The sequence below is a fragment of the Apteryx rowi genome, unplaced genomic scaffold, assembly GCF_003343035.1.
Source record: "Apteryx rowi isolate R43461 unplaced genomic scaffold, aptRow1 scaffold_166, whole genome shotgun sequence".
In the NCBI taxonomy this organism is placed as follows: domain Eukaryota; kingdom Metazoa; phylum Chordata; class Aves; order Apterygiformes; family Apterygidae; genus Apteryx; species Apteryx rowi.
Genome location: NW_020447930.1, coordinates 1,598,210 through 1,618,818, shown reverse-complemented (window position 1 = coordinate 1,618,818; position 20,609 = coordinate 1,598,210). Strand labels below are relative to the sequence as shown.

Below are 20,609 nucleotides of genomic sequence, written 5' to 3'. Positions count from 1 at the left end.
TGAGAGAATGTCTGGGTAATAGAGGGAAAGACAGTCAAGAAAGATCTCAGGGAACAGGTTAGAGGATCTTAGCTCTGTGGATGAACTGTGTCAGCCTCAGGTCCATGCCTTTACTGATTTATAGTAGCTAAAATGATATATAATATACCAGCTGAGAAATGGCAAAACACTTGGTTTCCAAAGCATCTCCTTCAAATGAGCTCTGAATGGGATGATTAGTAGCTGCAGAAAATATCTATACTGGTCTTTTATCTTTTTATCTTTATTATAGGGTAGAAAACATATTTAGTTGGACAATTAAAATAATTTCAGCTCATTAAGTCCTAACCAAAAATTACAAACAAGATAGCCTGGAAAAAGAATATGTCAGTCTATTTTTTTCTGATAAACTTATGGGATGCCATGAATTGAAACTGGCATTCTGCACCCCAGGAAGCTTTCAAACACAGCTGAGACAGCTGACTAAATGCAGCCAACTCATGAAGGATAAGAAAAATGCATGACCTGAAACTGATTGACTTCTGGGTACCTAAACCCTGAATGCAACAAAGTTCTTTTTTGGCATAACTGTGGAAGTCTGCAAACAAGTAGCAAAAACATTTTAGACATCTGGGTTTGCAGTAAACTGCCATGATGCATACTGCCATCCTTTTGCCAACTTCTTGATACAATTCCTCCCTATCAGGAAGGATTTATCTGTATGAAAGACAGCATTAGAGTTCCTTAAAATCTCTCTTTTGGCAATAAGCTACTGACATTACCAGAACAGAATGTTACATATACTGAAACATTCTTTAAAACTTAAGAAAAATTCCTAATAAACTCAAAAGCTTTGAGCAGAGCAAGGATATCTTGTCCTTTCATTACTATACCTAAGTCATCTAGTTGTTGATTGATTTCTAATAGAAAAGATGGCATAAGTCTTGTCCTGAGGAGCTCTCATTCAGTCCCCACACTTCAAACTTCCACAGTTTGTCATAATGTCCAACAAAGGACCTGAGCAAGGACCCTGCTGTAGCTCCACTGCAGCTATTGTTTGAAAAAACAACAACAACAACAAAAAAATTAGCAGCTGCATCCTACAACTTACAAGAATGGCCTAAGACCAGAATCTTTGCTAGTAGCTGTAACTGGAATGGAAGAAGGAAAGAGAGAAAAATACAGATGGAAGGATATGGCAAACTGTAAGCCAAAAATGTGAAACTGATTCACTAAAATAAGGGGTGATGTAACTAAAACTGCTGAAGCACCGTTCAGTAAAGGCCTTGCTGTGCATAAATCACATAATGAAGTACACATAAGTATGAAATATTATACTTTGTAATTACCCTGTAGAGTTTGAGACTGTACAAATCCAAACTGCACGTGATTTAGAAAGGAAAGAGGCAGAATGTACTCTTCAGACTGATACAGGATTTGACCACCTGAGTATGTTGCTGAGCTTGTAATGGTGTAAGTACAAAATAGCTGTAGCATATTGAGTACAAAAGGCAGTTGAGAAAATAAGAGAACTTCTCTTGAATGCATACATTCTAACTCCCAAAGGAAAGTATACAGCATGTTTCTTATGTCTCATTCACATTACATTTGCTTCAAGGATGGAATGTATATATCAGTCTTATATTATCATAACTTGTTATAATTTCCATGCAAAAATTGCTCTGATTTATTTTAAAACAGTTGTGGAACTGTTGTACCTTAACACTAGGGACTTAAACAGGATTTCATGATGACAAATACCACTGTTTGTTTGTCATTGGTATAGCTGCAAAGATTGATATTTCATTTTGGTTAACTATATCATTCAATATAGCATGGTAGCACACAGGTTAAGAGAGCAGAATGGAAAACACGCCATGTTGCTTCAATAATACAAAAACTTACTGGATGACAAATATCTCCTTGCGTCTAAAGAAAAATGAAGAGTATCTGGAAGTAAAACCCATTAACACTTTAGTATATAAACAAAATGAGTACTAGTCTTACTCAGCTAACAGTATGGAAACAATACCATTTGAAGATCCATCAAGATCATTTATGCAAATTACAGTTATCATGATGCAAGGGCACAGTTCTGCCTCCAGAGAACATATTCCACTACCATTAGCAGGTACTAAACAATGTTATTTGAATGACATGTGACCCACACAGAACATACCACATCCATTATGTCAATGATTTCCAGATGATTCATAGTATGTTTTCTCATCTGTTACAAGCAGCCATTCCTGTGTGCACTATTTTGAACAGGTTTATACATGCAATCAGCTTACTCTGTGCCACACACATAGACTTATACACACTCAAACAAAACAGGTCAACAGCTACAACCTTTCATCTTCCAGCTATTCCTAGCCTGTAACAGTAGGAAGCCTGACTGCCAGGGCAATCCTATTTTAGGCTTCTCATCTTTAAGGAGATTGCCTACCACAGTGTTTCATCTGTGACACAGCAGGGAAAATAGAGGTAGGTAAAGAATGTTCATCCAATGTTTCTAACTCTGCTGGATGTCATATATTGTTTAGAATCATCATTATATTTATTTGGTGAATAACAGCCATATTTATGGCAGTCAGAAAGAACACAGTCTGTTTTCCTTCTGATAAATATCTGTGACAAGATTCTCTGTCACACAGAAAATATGAATAGCCTGGACTTACTATATACCGTTCAAGGTGTGGATGTCAAGAGAGCCAGTGTGCTGAGCTCCACAGAAGCCCAGCTGCTATGCAAATTCCTTTGTTTAAAAAAAAAAAAACCTTTCTAAATGTCAGTTAAACAATGATAGATTTGTGGCTGAATTAGCTAACAGGCATTTCTGAAGCGTCTGACTCTTTCAAAATGCTTACATAGCTTTGCAGTCTACACAAAACACTGTATCAAAAATACTCAGAAATTCTGCATGTTTAAAAAAATGTAGCCCTTTTTCTCCACCACAATTAAACAGTGATTTGCACTTAGATCTTTATCTTGATGTAAAAAGAGCTGAAGATTAAGTGATTTTCTAAAAGCTAGTGAGAAGTGTCTTGAGGATGGAGGTCATTCTTTGAAAGAGGATCTCAGTGACCTGTGTAAATAAGAACACCACAAACACTTCCAAACAAGCATAGGTCAGAAACAGGTCATGGCTACAGCCCCTTTGGACTACTGTTTTGCCTAAGGAGTACGCTTACCGTGTAAATCTCTCATCCTTCAGCTCCAGGTCTGCCACTGTGATCAACTGATCCAGTTTGAACTTAGTGTCAATAATTTCAGCATCTCGTGGGGAGTATGTGCCCCCCTCTTTTTGCTTTTGCCGAATTCTAAAGAGAAAATTATAGTAAAAAATAAATATGCAAAAGATTTATTAAGGACACACAAATCAATACTTTGATTACACAGGCTAAAATTGAAAAATGGTTGCCAGAAATCCTTGTCTGGCCTTTATTCTACTCCCACTTCCAATGGTGTAATTTAGTCAAATCCAGCAGTTTCGTTGTCTAAAAGTCATATGAAAAGAATCTAGCCTTTTGGTTTTCCTATATAAATTCTTTGGCAATGCCTTAATGATCCAGCTGAGTAAGAACAGAACTTTTGGTGAATGAGCAAACTAACATCATTTATGCAATACCCAGCCTGCTTCTGTAAATGGACTTTTGTTCACAATTTGAATTAGATGCCGATTTCTCTTTCACATGTAAGACTACAGTGTATTTACTTGCTAATTTAGTAGTATGACAGAAAACAGAATTTAGGGTATTGACTTCATATAAAGGTACCTGTTCCCCACAAAGGTGATAGCAAATAGGGTTAGCCATCCAGCTAACTTTAGCCAACTGAGACTGATCTGTATGCTCAAGTCAATGGAGAGGTGACTCTGAAAGGCTAAGATAGGTTTCTGTTCTGATTCACCCTCTGGAGAAGCTTGTATTTCTTGTTAATCTATGGAGATTAGTCTCACTAAAGTTAGCCTTTGTGAGCCCATTCCTAAGTTTCTACGTAAAAAGAAGGGCAATAGATTTTGATATGATAGACTGGTTCCATCTATAAGACTGTTTCATTTCTTCATTAATACATTTTTAAGTGTTTGCAAACAAGGTACAGCAAGGTTACCTAAATCTCACCTTGCAAAAGCATAGACTGCAGCCACCAGAAGAACAACTGATAGTATACACAAAGTAACTGCAAGTATAACTTCCACAGCTCTTTCTGACAGTCCTTCACCTGCAACAGAAAGTGGGTAAAACTAGGCCCAGAAATCTAATATTTAATAGCTTCATTGTCATGCTTACATCTCTAAGACGGAGGAATCAGATAGAGATGAGAGAGACAGACACTAACATCTCAATACAACTGCATTGTATGAGTGGAAGAGCTGCTCAAAAAGAAAAATGACCAAAACAGGAACAATTTATTTAAAGGTTCCTAAGCATTTTTCCTATGTAATTTATAATGCTAATAATATATATCTAAGGCTATACATGCAGCTGTTCGCTGGTGCTTTTCTGGTTTACCTATGCTAAACAGGTTAAGGTAGGTTTACACTGCAGTAGCATCAGTCTGAGACTATATAAAACTAGTCTGAGCTGAGCTCCTGCTCAGCCTCAGTGCAGCCAACCAAGAATAGACAAGTACTCTAACAGCAAGGAATAATCAAACTCCAAAGGTGGAAAAGGTCACAACCGAAATGTTGTTTCAGTGCACAGGTTCACAGCCCTCATTCGCAGACAGCAATAAAAGATGCTAATGATTGGAGATCTTCTTCTCAAGGTGCTGGAGGAACCCACAAAATGACCCGCTCTGAACTGCCTAGGTTATTCTGTCTCACTGCCTCACCACTAACTCATGCCATTTATTCAAGTGGGAATTGGTGATATTGTCAGGAATAACCATTAGCAAGTCAAAAGTTATCATTAAAGCCTTTACGATAAAAACTTAAACGTGTTGGTATTCTAATCAGTCCTTACAGCTGATCAAGGAGGATCAAAGCTCATTCAGAGACAGATAATCCATTTAGATTAGTAGTTCTAGACCTCTTTTCCAGCAAAGACTCCTTTGGTGCTGTATTTCTGAGACTCATTTAATTTTCTGTCTCTCCTGGTAACCCTGTCCCTATGTCAAAAATCTCAGTCTTTTTTTCCTTAGGTACGTGGTGAAAACAAGAATAGGAAAGGATTACTACTGCTGGTATTCTTCACCTATGCTGGTATTCTTCATCTACACTTTTTGATCCAGTGTAGAAAACTTAGTCTCTGTCTGGCCTCCAGGGAAGACAGTAAAAATATGCTGCTTTCCTGCCATATGAAACTGAGATTTCCCTACTCAAGAGACAAAATCCTCTCAAGGACACTCTGGAAAATACAGAAGTCTTGGCTTCAGTTCTCTCAAAAGGCCCTGATTTTTGGATCAGAGAGTATGCTGCAGATGATATGGACTGCATGTACATCTGAGGACATGTTGACAATTCAAAGAGATCCTGATTTAGCTAAAGAAATGGTCTTAAAACAATACAATACAATTTTTTAAGATGAGATGCCTGGTTCTACATGTAGGCAGGAATAATCAGCTACACAAACACATGCTAGTGAGCAGCAGGTAGATAGCAATTTTTCAGAAGAAGGTGTGAGATTATTGTAGACCACAAGCAATGTAAATGAACAATATCATGTATGAAATGGTGAACATAATCTTGTGATACAGAGAATTAAGTATAGTTTCCAAAACATCTGAAATAATCCTTCAACTCTGTTCAGCATAAACATAAAGCCTCAGGTGCAGCATAAACATAAAGCCTCAGGTGCAACGCTGGATGCTACAATGTAAGAACAATTTAGGCTAGAGGAAGACAACAGAGACGAAAAGCAGGTATTTAAAATGCTGTTGCAAAAGGGAAAGGAATGGAAATTTCCCTGCCACCCACTGATCTCTGTCATAATGTACAAGTGTTAATCACATGTAAAAAGAACAGGAAAAATTTCAGAGGAACCTCTACAACAGTTCTATCTATATTGCATTAAACAGTGAAATGAATGTTAAATCCTACAGTTAAGATCAGTCCAAACATTACCAATGTTATCAAATAAACCAGAGCTGGCAGAATACTCCAAGACCTGCCAAGAATAAGGAAACATATTTTCTCCCACTTCTTAGCCACTGGGAGGTACTACATGTCTGCAGAAATGATCAAGAGCAAGGGGATGGAGACAAAACAGAGGAATCCACATACAGAGCAGGAAAAAATAGGTATTATAAAATCAGCATGCAGTCCTGACATCATGCTGCATAATTCTGAGGAGCTGCAACTCCATACATGATGATAACAAATTGTAATAATATGATATCACAAGGTAGAATCTATGCATAAGAAGGTGTCTTATGGATACCCCATTTTGATATTTTCTATCTCATAGGCTTTGTATTCCACGTGAAGAAAGACCACACTTACACTGTACTACGAGGTTCCTCACAATGATTTGCTTAACCAGCTATCAGAGTTTATGACAAAGTTTATAAGCTGCCTTGTATGTACTACAATTTTAAACAGTGTTTGTTACCACATCTTAATAATGTCATGGAAAAATCCTGACCTTTCTTTGTAGTATGGACATTATTTCTGCAATGTCAGTTATGAGGTATAAGGAAAAAACCCACTTCTCCAGCTTAAGAGGAAAGTGTGGTACTCAAAGAATGGCTGAGTGGGTAGGCCATATTAAAATGTATTCTTTACTATATTTAAAAAATCATTATTGAAGTTGCATATGCTATTGAGCTTCTTCTTCACTGTTCCTCCCCAGCAAAATTCCTATTGCTTAACAAGAGCATCAGATGGCTGCCAGTTAGAGAGAACTCTCTTACAGGTTTTCCATGCTTTTTTTGTTTCAAGCATATTTAACATACAATATTAAATTGCACAGATACAAGGTAAGCTTCTTGGTCTTCCAGATCAAAGACCTACCTATTCCATAGTTAGACTACAAAACAAAAATAAGATATGTAAGGTCTTTGAACTGTCATGAACACCTCTGCCAAAATTCAAATCAGTGTTTTATTTACTAAAATGAAAATGTCATCTTGGAAAAACACAAGTTTAGATGATAATTACAAAAGAGGATCATTGATTTATAATAAAATTGTAATTCTGATTTCAGGCAGCACAAATTTCTTCTAACAAGATACTGTTGTTACACGAATAGAAACCATTGGTCACAGAGATATCTAACAGCTACTGATCTTTCCAGTTATCCTTTCCAGGCTGTGCTTCTAGTGCAAGTTCGAAGTTCATATAGCCCAAGTATGATCTATAAAGGAACCACTTGGATAAGGTTCCTCAAGTTATGTGTCTCAAGAGAAAATGTTTCCTAAAGAATCTAACTTCCTTCATTTGCCTAATATGACGTTGATAACGGCATTGCAGGTGCTGTACCTTCAAGGCCCCTCAATTGTATCACTAGAGATCACTAGTATCAATTTGCATCACTAGTGATATATGAGTAAGATATTAATTTCACAACATTATTGTAAGAAAGTGTAGAAGGAACTTTTAGTTACTTGTCCCGTTTATATTTTGTTTCTTGTTGGATAGACTCTGAAATTTAGAAGTTAAGGCCAGACAAGAGCTTGCTGTAGACCGCATTTTAAAGGCAGTGCTTTACGTTAAACATTAGCACAGAAGGCACTGAAATCAATAAGGGAATCAGGATCCCTGGATATCCGAAGAATTCATCATGGCTATTTTTTCCAGTTATATTTTGTTCAGTATACAGACAGATCTAGCTTCTTTGTGATCTATACCAGAAGATAATGTCTCACAAGTTTTCCATAACAGTACACAAGTGCATGAATTATAGTATCTGCCTGTCACAAATTTCTTTTTTTGTTTTGATGATTTCTTTAAGCCTTTCAGGGGTTTTCTGTTAAAAAGGTGCACAGAGGACTGGATAAAGTCAGAGTCATTTCAGGTATAGTTATTTTCCCTGATGCAGTCTTTCCCTCACTGGTCAAGCTATTTGTTTCATTGGTTTAGAGTACCAAAACTTTTAAAGACAGCTTTTGTGTTGTTTTTTCCAAAACATTCAGGGCTAGAGAAACAGTAAGAGGTCCTCTCAGAATATTCAGGTTGTGAGTTAGCATTTCAGGATTTTCAGTATCAGATCATATAACAGATTTCTAAGATGGGTTAGATGAATAAGAGAGCTCATATCACAGAAGATGAGTACCAAATGAAAAATATGTGCCCATGAAAATTCTTCTGCGTACTCACCCAGTTGTCTTGGGTCTCTTTTCAGAAAGTCAGGGATAATGCTTAAGTAAGTAAGTTTTGGCTTACTAATAGATTAAAAGAACTTATAGATTTTACTGGGATCTGCTTAGAGAATCTTCATTCTCACTTTTGGGGGTGGATCAACACTGTAATGGAAGAACTTATGCTGGGTTTGAGACCCTGTAACAACTGCCCTGTTGGCCAATAACATCAGAACCAGCTGGGTTCTATTAGACAATATTAACTTAAAATGAACTTTCTCTGTAACTAAAAGATGAAATGCTTTCATGTTTGCTTGAACCTGAAGGGCCGGAGGGTCATGGCCTCAGATGAGCTGCCAGTAGAAGGAATGATCTGCAACTGAGAGGTCTTCTACACAAGATTCACTGGGATAACCAATACATCCAACAGAGAGGGAAACTGAGCAACCAGTATAGCTTCTGACAGTTCACCCAGTCAAGATGAGCTATCCTGGCAAAATGGTATTTTCATTGGTACAACTGAATCTCTGCTAATGAACATTGTCAATATCGTGCTCTCATTTAACAGTCCAGGCTCACATAAGACACCATGACACCCTCTAACTAAAGGACACAAAATGGAATGTATGTATTTCCTCACCAGGCATCAAATCTTCTGGTTAAGCTAGATCCAACAAAAATAGAGATTATTTATTTCAAGGAAACCAGTCCAAAAAAGGAAGATGGAATTGAACAGATTCCTTGGAAATAGAGAAATATTTTAACAGATGACACTCGCCTTACCTAAGGTTTTGATAGGGTCAGAATAGTCAGAATCTGTAAACTGTCCTTTAACATTAGTTGCTCTGAACTTAAATCTGTAAAATAAAAACAAGAAAACGAATGAAACAAAAGTTTATGTGTATTTTTTTAAGTAGAAGTTCATTTAGAAACTAGACACTATTTTTCAGTTTTAGCAAAATGTAACCTGGAATCATTATCCACCTACAAATCTGACATTATGACTGACATCAAGGACTCAGTGTCACTATGTTAAATGTATAATCAAACTATATAAAGTGGGTTACTTATCTTGAATTTTGTCTTGTTTAATTTAGGGATCAAGTAAGATTTTTTTGTTACTTGAATCATTAAAAAAAAATCATCTCCCATATTTACATTTCAGCCAAAAAATTTTAAATTAAGAAATGCAAAGATCACTTCAAGCTCCATCTTTTCTTAATTGAACTACACTTCTTATCTGTTTGTATAAATATATATTTCATTTAAATCTTTATTTTGGACAAACACAGAGACAAACAATGGACTCACAGGTACTGCTTTCTTGGTTTCAGTGGGCCATTGCATATTTTGTCTTGACTGCCTGGTATCATACATGCAGTATCAGCACCTATGACATATATCTCTTCTTTACCACTCAGACCTTCCTTTCCTTCCATACAGGGTGGGTTTGGAAACCCTTCATTTGTAAAATATGGCCTTGGTCTGTTGAAGTAGGCATCATACCACTTAGTAACATTCCCATCATGCTGAGCTATTGTCAAGAAAAGAAACAATCATCAGAAATAATTTACATTCTAAACAGATTGTAATTAAAGAAGGCAAATAGATAATTAATTTTTTAAGGGCTTAGCAAGCAATAAGTGCCATTCACACAACTAAGGCTATATCTGTATTTGTATTGAAACCCAAATTTCCTCATTATCCACACTACCTTATTTTGCTAGCTCAAAATATGTTAACTGAATCACAGCTAGGAAATTTCAGGGATAAAGTCTGTCTCAAACATGAGCTCTGCCTGTAGAGGATAGCACTTGGCGAAGCTACTTGACTGTGAAACTGAGCGCGGCTAGCAAAGACAGTAGAAAGTGTTTATGTAAAGACAGTAAAAATTGTTTCATAAACCAAATGACTAGGTTTTCAAAAGCGGTCGCTACCCAGCAGCTCTGATAAGAGAAAAATCTTCAACTCACTGCTTAACGTGGTATTTGCATACCTATCAGTTCAAGGGAATCTTCACAGCAGTAGCTATGAAGTAAATGTCTCCAGGATTAGTGCTAAGACATTCAGAAAAACTGTGAGCATCTATACCACTGAATGTGAATGTTTTACATCCATACTTTGAAATTAAGCAAAACAAGGGAGTTAACTACCTGGAATTTGTCTTTTTTTAGGTAAAGTAAGCCTGACTAAATGACGTCTGATTGTGAAACTCCCACTAACATTGGTAGGCAATTACTCAAAGCAGTACCATGACACTGTTCATTTGAGTAAATGTTCATCAGTCCCTAAAAGGGAATACACATTCTAACCCACAGTGTACAGAAGGGATTTATATAAATCCCTCTGCCCCCATTATGAAATGGAAATATCAACTGCACATGACTGCATTCTTTTACAGGCAACACTAATAGCAACAGAAGAAAAACCTTGCAGAAAAGTTTTATAAAATAAATAATTACATTAATTACATTTCACAAGTGCAAAATGTATTTTTTCAAGGAAATAAGAAATAAAGAAAATACAGTGATAGCAACAGGGCCAGAATAATAATGGTGGCTTCAAATAGCATGGATAACTTTGTTGGCAAGTGTTTCCAGAATCCAGTACCCAGCCCACAGGTACTGTGGAAGCAGATACTTCTCTCTTAGTACTGTTGCCACAGCTAAAGAGATTTTGTTTGCCATTTTCTAACATGAAATTTCTGACACCCAATACAATTTATAAAAAGGAAAAGATGAGCAAGCTGAAAACAAAGAAATAAAAAATCTGATAATAATTTTCAAGAAAACATAGAAAATTCTTCTACCTCCAGCTTCCGCAACAAGAACTTGTATCTTCTTGATGGGACCGTGATCATCACTGTAATAACATATTGGCATTCTGATAGTAATCGTCGTAGCTGTGACAAGTAAGGCCCCATTGGTATCATAAACTGGTGCTGGTTTCTTATTAGGCCGTGGTGGTTCTGTTTTTAAACAAAGATATACCACAGAGTTTTATTTTCAGTTGTTTTTCATTACAAGTACTTTGTTCAGGCACATAGCTGTATTGTGCAAAACAAATCCTTATAGTATCATTCAGATATGAATAGCAAATGATCAGTGATATGCAGCAAAAATGAGCACTGCTGTTCAAGGTTATTAGCTATGTGCTCCCGTTCCTAGGTTATGAAGCCTCTAAAGAAAGGACAAAGGCAAACAGATGTGCGCTCACAGGTAGAACAGCATTTTCTTCAGCACTTATGGAGATCTCAGCTAAAGAGCACTTTACGAGAAATACCTTTGATGTCCATGGTTATCTTCAGCTGAATTTTTGGTCCTGCACCAGCACCATTAATTGCATATACCTTAAAAAAAAAGAACATTTGTTTTAATGAGTACTTGTACTAGCTTCAAATTAGCCAATCTGGATATATTTGAAGGGACAATGAATGCTGAAACTCTCCTTTTATGCCATTCACGCTTTGCTAGAACTTATCCCATATTTCTTTACAGTCCTAAATATGGTAATATTTTATCCTTTGTAATGTAACTCTTACCAGAAGGGGAAAACAAACCAGTTATTTCTCCTTCCCTCATGTCCTAATCTCTGATTATTTGAAATAACTACATGCACATGTTTCTAGTAGGCTCCCTCTATAGAACTAGACCCTTCATCCAAGCCAAATGTGCAATGCAAGCTCCAGAACCAAGGCACAGATACAATTTTGCACCTGTGATGATGTGCTTTACCAGTACTTAAACTGGTCAGCCAGCTTACACGGCTACCACTGGTGATGTCTCCTGTTCCCACTCACTCCAGCCTCTTCCTTGTTCCCTTCTTTCCTCAGACTTCTCCCTCTCCACATCCTAGCTAACATTCTTTGCATGAAAATCTCATATTTGGCCTAGGTCTGCATTCACCATTCAGATTAGTCTCTCACTGATATCAAATAAAAAATCTCAAGAAAAAGTATCAATTCTTACGCTGACATTATATGTATGTCCTCCTTTTAGCCCTTCTATCACAGCAGTGACTGACTGATCTGTTTTATCAATGACACTAAGGTTGTGGATCTGGATGGCAGCAGGGTTGTCTTCATTGTAGACCATAGCTTGATACACCTGAATATTCCCATTTGGTTCAGATGGCGGCACAAATGTTACTTGGAACTTTGTTACTTCATCTGGAATCTTCTGAAATGTTATGTTGTTAGGGGGGTCTTCCGGCACTGAAATAAACAATTTAATGATCCACTTACACAACAGAATACTACTATTAGCATTGGAGTAAAACCTGAAAGGCTATAAATTATTATATTTGGATATCAGTATTAAATCATTGATTTTTTATTTTCACTAAATCAACACTTCAAATATTTATCGCTTATGTAATTATTTGTAAAGACAATAAAAAGCTAAATATATTTAATGAAATACACACTATTCCTGATGATAGCATTTAACGCCACAAATATTAAAAATAATTATTAGAAATCTATCTTAAATAAGACCACCTCATAATAACTCCCAGTAGTTTCTACTCAGGAAAGTTTCTTCTGAGCATTTATTCAGAAAGCCCTGAGGCATCACTGTGCCTTGAAATACATCCTGAGGTAAACAAATCCTTGCACGGACTGACAAGCAAGAGGCAAGTTTCAGGCTTGAGTACCCTTTCTGAAAACTCTCTGTCAACACAAGGCTCCCTCCCAACTTATGACCAAGGCACCATGCTCCTAAGAGTCTCTGCTTATCACAACTAACTCTTCAAGGAAAGAAGACTTTCCATCAGCTGATGCCTAGACACATGTTCAGAATCATAATAGGTCAAACAAGTGTTTCAGATTCTGTCTACAAATTTATCAGAAGCCAAGAAACACACAATCACAACATATACTTTTCCCAAAGACAGCCTTTTGCCAAACATTTATTCCAGTAGTTTATGCTCAAGACAGCAAAAGTATAAATCATTTTCCCAAGATCTTTTGTCTGAAAGAAAAGGCTGTCACTTTCTTTGCTTTACCTGAGCAGCCAAATATGTAGCATCACCTCTAAATAGGGATATCAAATAACTGTAGGTAAACACATTCCCTCAGGCAAGGATTCAGATGCAGTTGTCAGAGCTTCCATTTTTTTTACCTGAGCCAACAAATGCTAACTCAGGCTTCTCTGGAGTAAGCCTATATAAATTAGTTCTAACCTGCTCAGATACTTACCTATACACTAGATTGTACAAACCAGATGAGATCATATGAGATGAAAAAAATAACTGTTCTTTAAGATTACTGCACCTCCTATTGTATCACACTTTCATATAAAAGGAAATGCTACCAGAAAAGATGCTGAAGTAGCTCACAAAACAGACCTAACGATCACCTAATTTAATTTTCATTTGTTTTTCCTTAGTAAAAGACTGTATCAGCCTTTGGGGATATAAACAGGTCATGAAAACCTTAGAATTTAACATGTTATCATAAACTATATGAGGTCTTTATACAGTTCCTCACATTCATCTTTCAAGTTTACTTCTCTGAATAACTTAAGAGCATGAACAAGTTATGTCACCTTAATATTTGTTTCCTCCTCCAGTTTGTTTTGAGTCTCTGGAGCAATGGACTCTAACACAGATCCCTGTGGGTATTCACTATCAACCTCCTTCCAATGAGAATGCAAAAATTATGTCCACAAATGAGTACAGGTTTATAAACATTATAAACAATAGAATTCATCTAATCTAATTTTATATGTTTAAAAATTTGTCATCAAGACTAAGGATGTTGTGAAGAGATCTCAACAGTCTATTAAGGGAAACAGGCACCCGCAAAGGGATGATTCATCTCTTCTTAAGACAGGCATCTTAGGTATACATGCTAATATAGGTAGGATCTCTCTCTTCATTGACTATAGAAGGAATCTAGATGGCTGTATTCTGTACATACACATTTTAGATGGAACAAGTTAGGATCTCTGCACTATTAAGAGTAAATATTAGTATTTATTACCACCATCACTTTTTTCTGACAAACACCTTTTAAATATTAAAGAAGAATTTATTGTGAGAATAAATCTGCATTAAAAGTGCACTGTGTTCAAAACTGTTATTTACTTGTCAGATAAAAGAAAAACTTTAAAGTTTGATTCATGTTAAGTACAGAAAAACACAAACCTGCTTCAAAAGTGGAGACAATTACTGCAGAACTAGCCTGGCCTTCAATGGGTGCAGCATTAACATCTCCCGTAAAGGCAATGATGATTACAGAATACCTTGTGAATGCTTTTAAATCAGAAATTTCTAAGGCTTTACTATCATCGTTTGTCTTCAGAAATTGAGCTCTATAATTGTCATTATCTACCTGTAAAATAAACAAACACAAAAGCATTACAAGACCTCAAACAGCCAAGAGTAGAATCTTATTATTTGAACATGATACGTAACTTATCTTTTCCCACTTTCCTATCCTTTTACATAAAAAGATACACAAGAAGTCTCTACCTAACAAGACCAGAAAGCTTCACAAAGGAGTAAACTCCCATCCCACCCATCTACTGCCTCTTCAGTACTTCATATAATATGGGATTAAGGATATGAGTTGTTTGCTGGGTGCTACCTTCCACCAAGCAAGTGAGAACTAGAGAATAGGCCAGGGGAGCTGTAGTAATCTGAAATGGGAATTAATCTAGGCAGAGATCCAAAAGATGAGCTATTATACAGCAGCAAATGATCTGAAGCACAAAATTGAAAAGAAAGTTGTGTAGGAATTTCTAATGTTGATGTCACTGCAAAGACAGCAATTTCTCCTTGGATATATAAACAGCAACACTATTTCTAAGACAGTGGGGAGGGAGTAATTATTTCACTAGAAAAGCTGGAAAGCAAAAATAATCAAGGTTCAATCTAGAAAAGAGGCAATGGTGGAAGACATAAAAATAGCTTCAAAATGTAAAAAGGGATCTTCCTAAATTGAAGATAATCCATTGTTCATGGTGTACATGCAAGTGCGAACAGAAATGGTGGTCTTTGCACCAAAAAAGATTTGGATTAAACATGACAAAAACTGTAGCTATATAACTAAATACATAACTAAAACTATACCTATACGGTTAGTTAAAAACTGGAATAATCTATCTAGGGATGTTGAGGAATTTTCAGCACTGGACATTTTCAAGAACAGGCTAGAGAAGCATCTGTCAGGAAGACAGGTATGCTTGTCTCTGTGTTAGAGCAAGGATATGGACCAGATGACTTCTTGAGATCCCTGTCATTCTTACATCTCAAATAATCTGTAGTTCTGCAGAAAAATCTACAGAGTTGGCCTTTATACCCAATAAATCATTTCTGATGCTAGCTTAAAAAAGGAGAAAGGGAAAACAGGAGCTTTTCTAGGGTATGATCAAGTATCATTTTACAACACTGTTTTTATGTCTGTTCCCACTACTTCAGTTAATGATGTTTTCATTATTGTTTCTTCAGTGTGTAATTTGAAAAGAGGATTAGGTAGCTGTACAGTAGTTTTCCCACTGGATGAAATCTGTATTAAATGCAGCTGCTAAAACATTAGATTAGTTCAAGCATACCTTTTATTTGACAGATATGCATCTATCTCCACTGAGAATTAACCTGAACTAAACTTTCTGATGGACTAAACAGACACTCATTTCCTGGGATGGCCATCAAGAGCTGAAATACTTCTTCCTATCTGGCTATCAAAAATATGGCTTATAAGTATTCATACAAAAGCTAAAATATGATCACAACACCACATCTTTAAATTTATTTATATTCTTCATAAAGTTTTATGGTTTGGTTTCATCTCCCTTACTCATTTTCAGCAATATTTTATTCATGACTACTCCTAATTATAGTAGGAAAGGAGACAAAATAAAATATAACTTGGGGGAATAATAATGCAGAATACTTTTTAGTTTTTCTGATCTATGTAACAGTAAGAAACATTCTAGCAATTTAAACAGAACTGTAGTACATTCACTAATGGATACTAATTACTGCCATTTAAGAATAAAGATGTGACAGAGTAGGAATCTGAAGTTATTCTGTTCTGTGAGCCTATTTTTACAAATCCTTAAAGATACTCAGCTGAGAACTAAAATGAGTAAAGCTGTAAATATAGAATGTTTGTGGAATTTGGAGTCTTCATACAAATCTTCCCACAGGGACAAAATATACATTCAAATTTCCACCGCAAAAAGATTGTGACAGTTTTACTAGCCTTTAAGTAGGAAGAGATTGGTCTACTAAGATGATTTTCTACAGAACTGATGCCTGTAGTTACTGAACATTAAAAATACAACATCTGATTACAAGGAATCCCTAAATGTAAAGCTGGACACTTCAAATATATTTGGGAAAAAAAAGAAAAAACAAATGCATAACAGCAACAACAAAGTCCTCTAAATAGAAAATTTAAAATAGATTTTTATATTAATTTTAAATGCTTACAGGTTCATATAAAAATTCAGTAATTCATCTTACTTCAGGAATTTTATTATAACTTATATTAATAAGGTATTTGTAACTTTTTCATAGTGCAGAATCAGATGACATCCTGTTGATAATTTAGGAATTACCAGAGTAAATAGAAATTGCTTAAATAGGAATTGATGAAATATTGCACCCAAAAAACAAGCATTGAAAATTTTATTTGAAAGCTTTATCAAAAGCATGAAAAAAATCACTTTCTGTTAACGCACTAAAATGGTGTTTCATCAAAAGTGACAAGAAATTTTCACAAGTAAAAAGTCTTCTCTAATTTTCGTAAAGGAGGAATACATATTGTTTTCTAGTTTCCAGTGACGTACCCAAGATTCCAACGGGGCAAAGAACAGCCCCTTTCCTGTTAGCATTTCCCTTGGTATTGCACATTCTTCCTTCTATCACACATATGGTGTGATGAGTATGTTCAGAACTGTACAGATTGCACTGCACATTTTGTAGAGTGTATTTAGAGGAAGTGAAAATGGCAGGAGTGCACATTAGTCCCTTTGTAACTTTATTGCGGAGCTTGAAATAGTTATTTTATTTTTTTACTGATCTCCTCAAAAATTTTGATTGCATAAGAATCTCAGCATTAATATTTTAGCATGGCTTATGTCTTTCTTATGACTTGCATAGAAACATTGAAAATACATACATAAAAGACTTATCCTCTCCTCAGGATATATATTTAAAGCCTTTAAATAATTTTAAGTATCCTTTCAATTTTTTCCCATTATCTAATACACTGATTCAGGATTTTTGAAGCTGCGAACAGCAACTTTTCCTGGGTAAAGTTTGGTGAAGCACTCCCCATTTTCACTGACAGCCCAATCTATATAGTTCCTGGATGAACAGGGAACCTACATCCTACTTAAAAATTCTCATGTGCTAGACTTAAGAGACAGGTTCATACCTTGCCACAGGGCAGGATGTGACATGGGGTTTATTAAAGGTTCTTTTAAGCAGTATTTTAAGAAGTAGTAAAGGAGATGAAAAGAGGAAGGCCACTAAAGCTTCTCTCTTATGTCAAGCTTTTTCTTGTTTACAGCGATCAAGGACAACGCTACCAAGATAGAACTAATTTGATGGACAGAGCACCAAGTGGAAACTGGGAAATCTAGTTTGACTATAAATTTTGCCCTCAGATGCACTCTGTAACTTTGTAAAAGTCACTTCCTTTTGCTAGGCTATCCATCCTCATTTTCAAAGTTAAGACAATGACAATTTTCCTCCTTTGAAGAAAAAAATATTTTGTAATTATTATTGTTACTGGTAAACAGCATCACTATTGTTGGAAGGAGGTACATCCACCTCCACAAAGCTTAGGTTCTGTTTTCCTGAATAAATTCATAGCTATCCTTTTTTTCTGAAAGGCCTCTTATTAGTACAGATTCTTTAACTGAAAATAATTAGGTTATTTTCTATTTAAAATTTTATCAAATACATTTATTTCTTATGTGCAGAATCATCAGTTTAAGTGAAAATGGACATTTTAGTCCTATGCCTGTTTATGTCTGTCCTGCAATTTCTATAAAAACATCTGCTGTGGTTTTTATATCACCAAAAATCTGTACTACTATCAACAAAAAAACAGTTAGAGCTGCCTTACTGAGGTGATGTCTATGAGGTAGCATGTTGGTCCAGTAATGATGACAGGTTCACTCCAGCTGATATTAATACTGTGAGGAGATGTAGCTAATACAGTCACATTTTCTGGAGGACCATCTGGAGCTATGGAAAAAAATATGTATGTGAATCACAGCCAAAGCAGTTCACAACAAATAACATGCTAATTTTAGTGGCCTGTAGAGATTATTTTCAATCTTAAAACAAAACTTTTTCATGCATTTACCATTACACACTGCTTAAAGAATTATAAAAATTTTTAGTTCTCACTTACAAAGCATACAATGGGATTTAGAAAAGCATCTTTCATCACAAAGTTACCTAAAACTTCACCGTAAATTGAATCAATAGGTCTTTTAATTACAAATTAGTTACATGTATTTTACATGACACAAGTAAAATGTACACACAAATAGACACATGTAATATGGGAGATATGGGAGACAGTACATATCCAATGCATCATGCAAAGAACAACAAAAAATGAAAACACAAAGTCTTCTGCATGTTGGAAATAATTTCCAATAATGTTGGAAAGTACTAGTACAAGTGCTCTTTTATAGAGAAAATATTTGTTTTCTAGGTTTTATTTACACTTAACATGTTATGAAACTCTGGAAAACACACCAAAAAAGTGATAGGAGCTGTAAGAAGGCAAGAATGATCTAAGAAATCAGGTTTTCCTCATATTTCCTTTTATCAAGGTGATATGTGAAATAACCTAGTTATTTCTTACTCTAAGATATAGGAAAATCCTGAAATCATATGACAACACAGCAAGTCTCAGTAAGTGGTATTCCTCTTTAATAATGACCATGGTAAATTTGGGGAAAATAAAATTTGGAATAGAAAAGAGAACAGATTTGTACATAATGCCTGAACTTGGCTCCATAATGCCTTTTTTGTCTACTACAAAAAAGGACAACTGTGATTGATTAATAAATATCAATGAACAGCCTTTTATAAAAATATGATACAGGTGATCATATCATCCTAATTAAAAGAGAGATTCTCTTTTCTCAAATACAATTTATGGATGAACATGTATTTTTTCACCATTAATCATTAGACCAGAGAGCTTTAGTTCTCTCCCTAAACACCAACAAGTATAGTATATGCTCTACCACATCATGTGACATGGTTGCAACTGCACAGCCCCTCTCTGTGCTCTAATTCAGATCAGATTCACCATAATCAATACTACTGATAGGAGGGAAATCAGAATGTATACAAGGTTACTTAGTTTGTTAGTGGGTTACAAAAAGAAAAAATGACACTCGAGAAGATATGCAACTACTGAAATTACGAGTGAAAGATGCATGAGGAGAGATTGTAACATTTTGCACCATGAAGGATGGGTGTGCATGGTTGCAGGATGAAACGAGAAGATCTGAGGATTGAGAAGGGGCTGTGGAGAGTTTGGGATGTAGGAGGTAGATTGAGTTGCTGGGATTAGCAGGAATATATCTGACTTTGTAGGGAGGATCAAATTCAACCACTGGAAGCAGTCCCCCAAAATACTGGATAGCATGGAACAATTGACTGAAAATTGCAACCGAGTTGACTATGAAAGTACATGAGGGGCTGTGAAAGGAAGGGGCTGCCCAGAGAAGGCTCTTCGTTGAGTGGGGAGCTAGAACACACACAGCAAAATACAAAGGCAAGTATGTTCCCCTAAAGACTGGAATTAGTGCAAATTAAACTTATTTTATAGGTAATCTATGTCAGACTTCTTGTCCAGCCAGAGTTTTTTAGTGTAAAAAACGCTTTCAGTAACTAAGGCGTTGGGGTTACCTGTATCTCCAACTGAAATTTCTGAAAAGTGTAAAACAGTATATAACTTTGGTTTTCAAGCCTTAGTTAGTTTCCAATCCTAAAAATGTGAGATTGGGAAGACAATTTTCCATTACTTTTTAATAGCATGAATGGACACATTTAATTTCTTAAAATTTGTTCAGAAGCCAATCTAACTTTATTCATTAGACAATGACGTTGTGAAATAATTTTAAAGCATAATCTAATCTACAAATCATCCAATCTAAAGTTATTTTATTACCAGATGCAGTTTCTGTCTGATATATTTTTAGAACTCCACAAGGAAATTCTGAGTATACTGTATTGAAGATATTTATCTAAAATACATCTGAGCAGTAATACCTGCTTTATTTTCATGACAAAATGTGCAATATCAGACATTAACTAAATGATACAAAAAATCAGGAATAATTTCTGAAATAACCTGCATAATTAGAAAGAGAACTGGGAAACGAAATGTGTCTAAAATGCCT

At 35.6% G+C, this 20,609-nt stretch overlaps 1 protein-coding gene across 1 annotated transcript in view; it reads right to left on the bottom strand.

Moving 5' to 3' along the window:
* The window catches only part of PTPRQ (protein tyrosine phosphatase, receptor type Q), a 109,996-nt gene that overhangs the window by 23,436 nt on the left and 65,951 nt on the right, over positions 1–20,609 (bottom strand). Inside the window, exons 27-35 of the mRNA XM_026060176.1 lie at positions 18,305–18,426; positions 14,368–14,554; positions 12,189–12,433; positions 11,503–11,569; positions 11,030–11,188; positions 9,532–9,754; positions 9,004–9,077; positions 4,104–4,203; positions 3,174–3,302 (exon numbers count right to left, since the gene is read on the bottom strand). Coding sequence (XP_025915961.1) covers positions 3,174–3,302; positions 4,104–4,203; positions 9,004–9,077; positions 9,532–9,754; positions 11,030–11,188; positions 11,503–11,569; positions 12,189–12,433; positions 14,368–14,554; positions 18,305–18,426 — 1,306 coding nt within the window. The remainder of the gene's footprint in view (positions 1–3,173; positions 3,303–4,103; positions 4,204–9,003; positions 9,078–9,531; positions 9,755–11,029; positions 11,189–11,502; positions 11,570–12,188; positions 12,434–14,367; positions 14,555–18,304; positions 18,427–20,609) is intronic.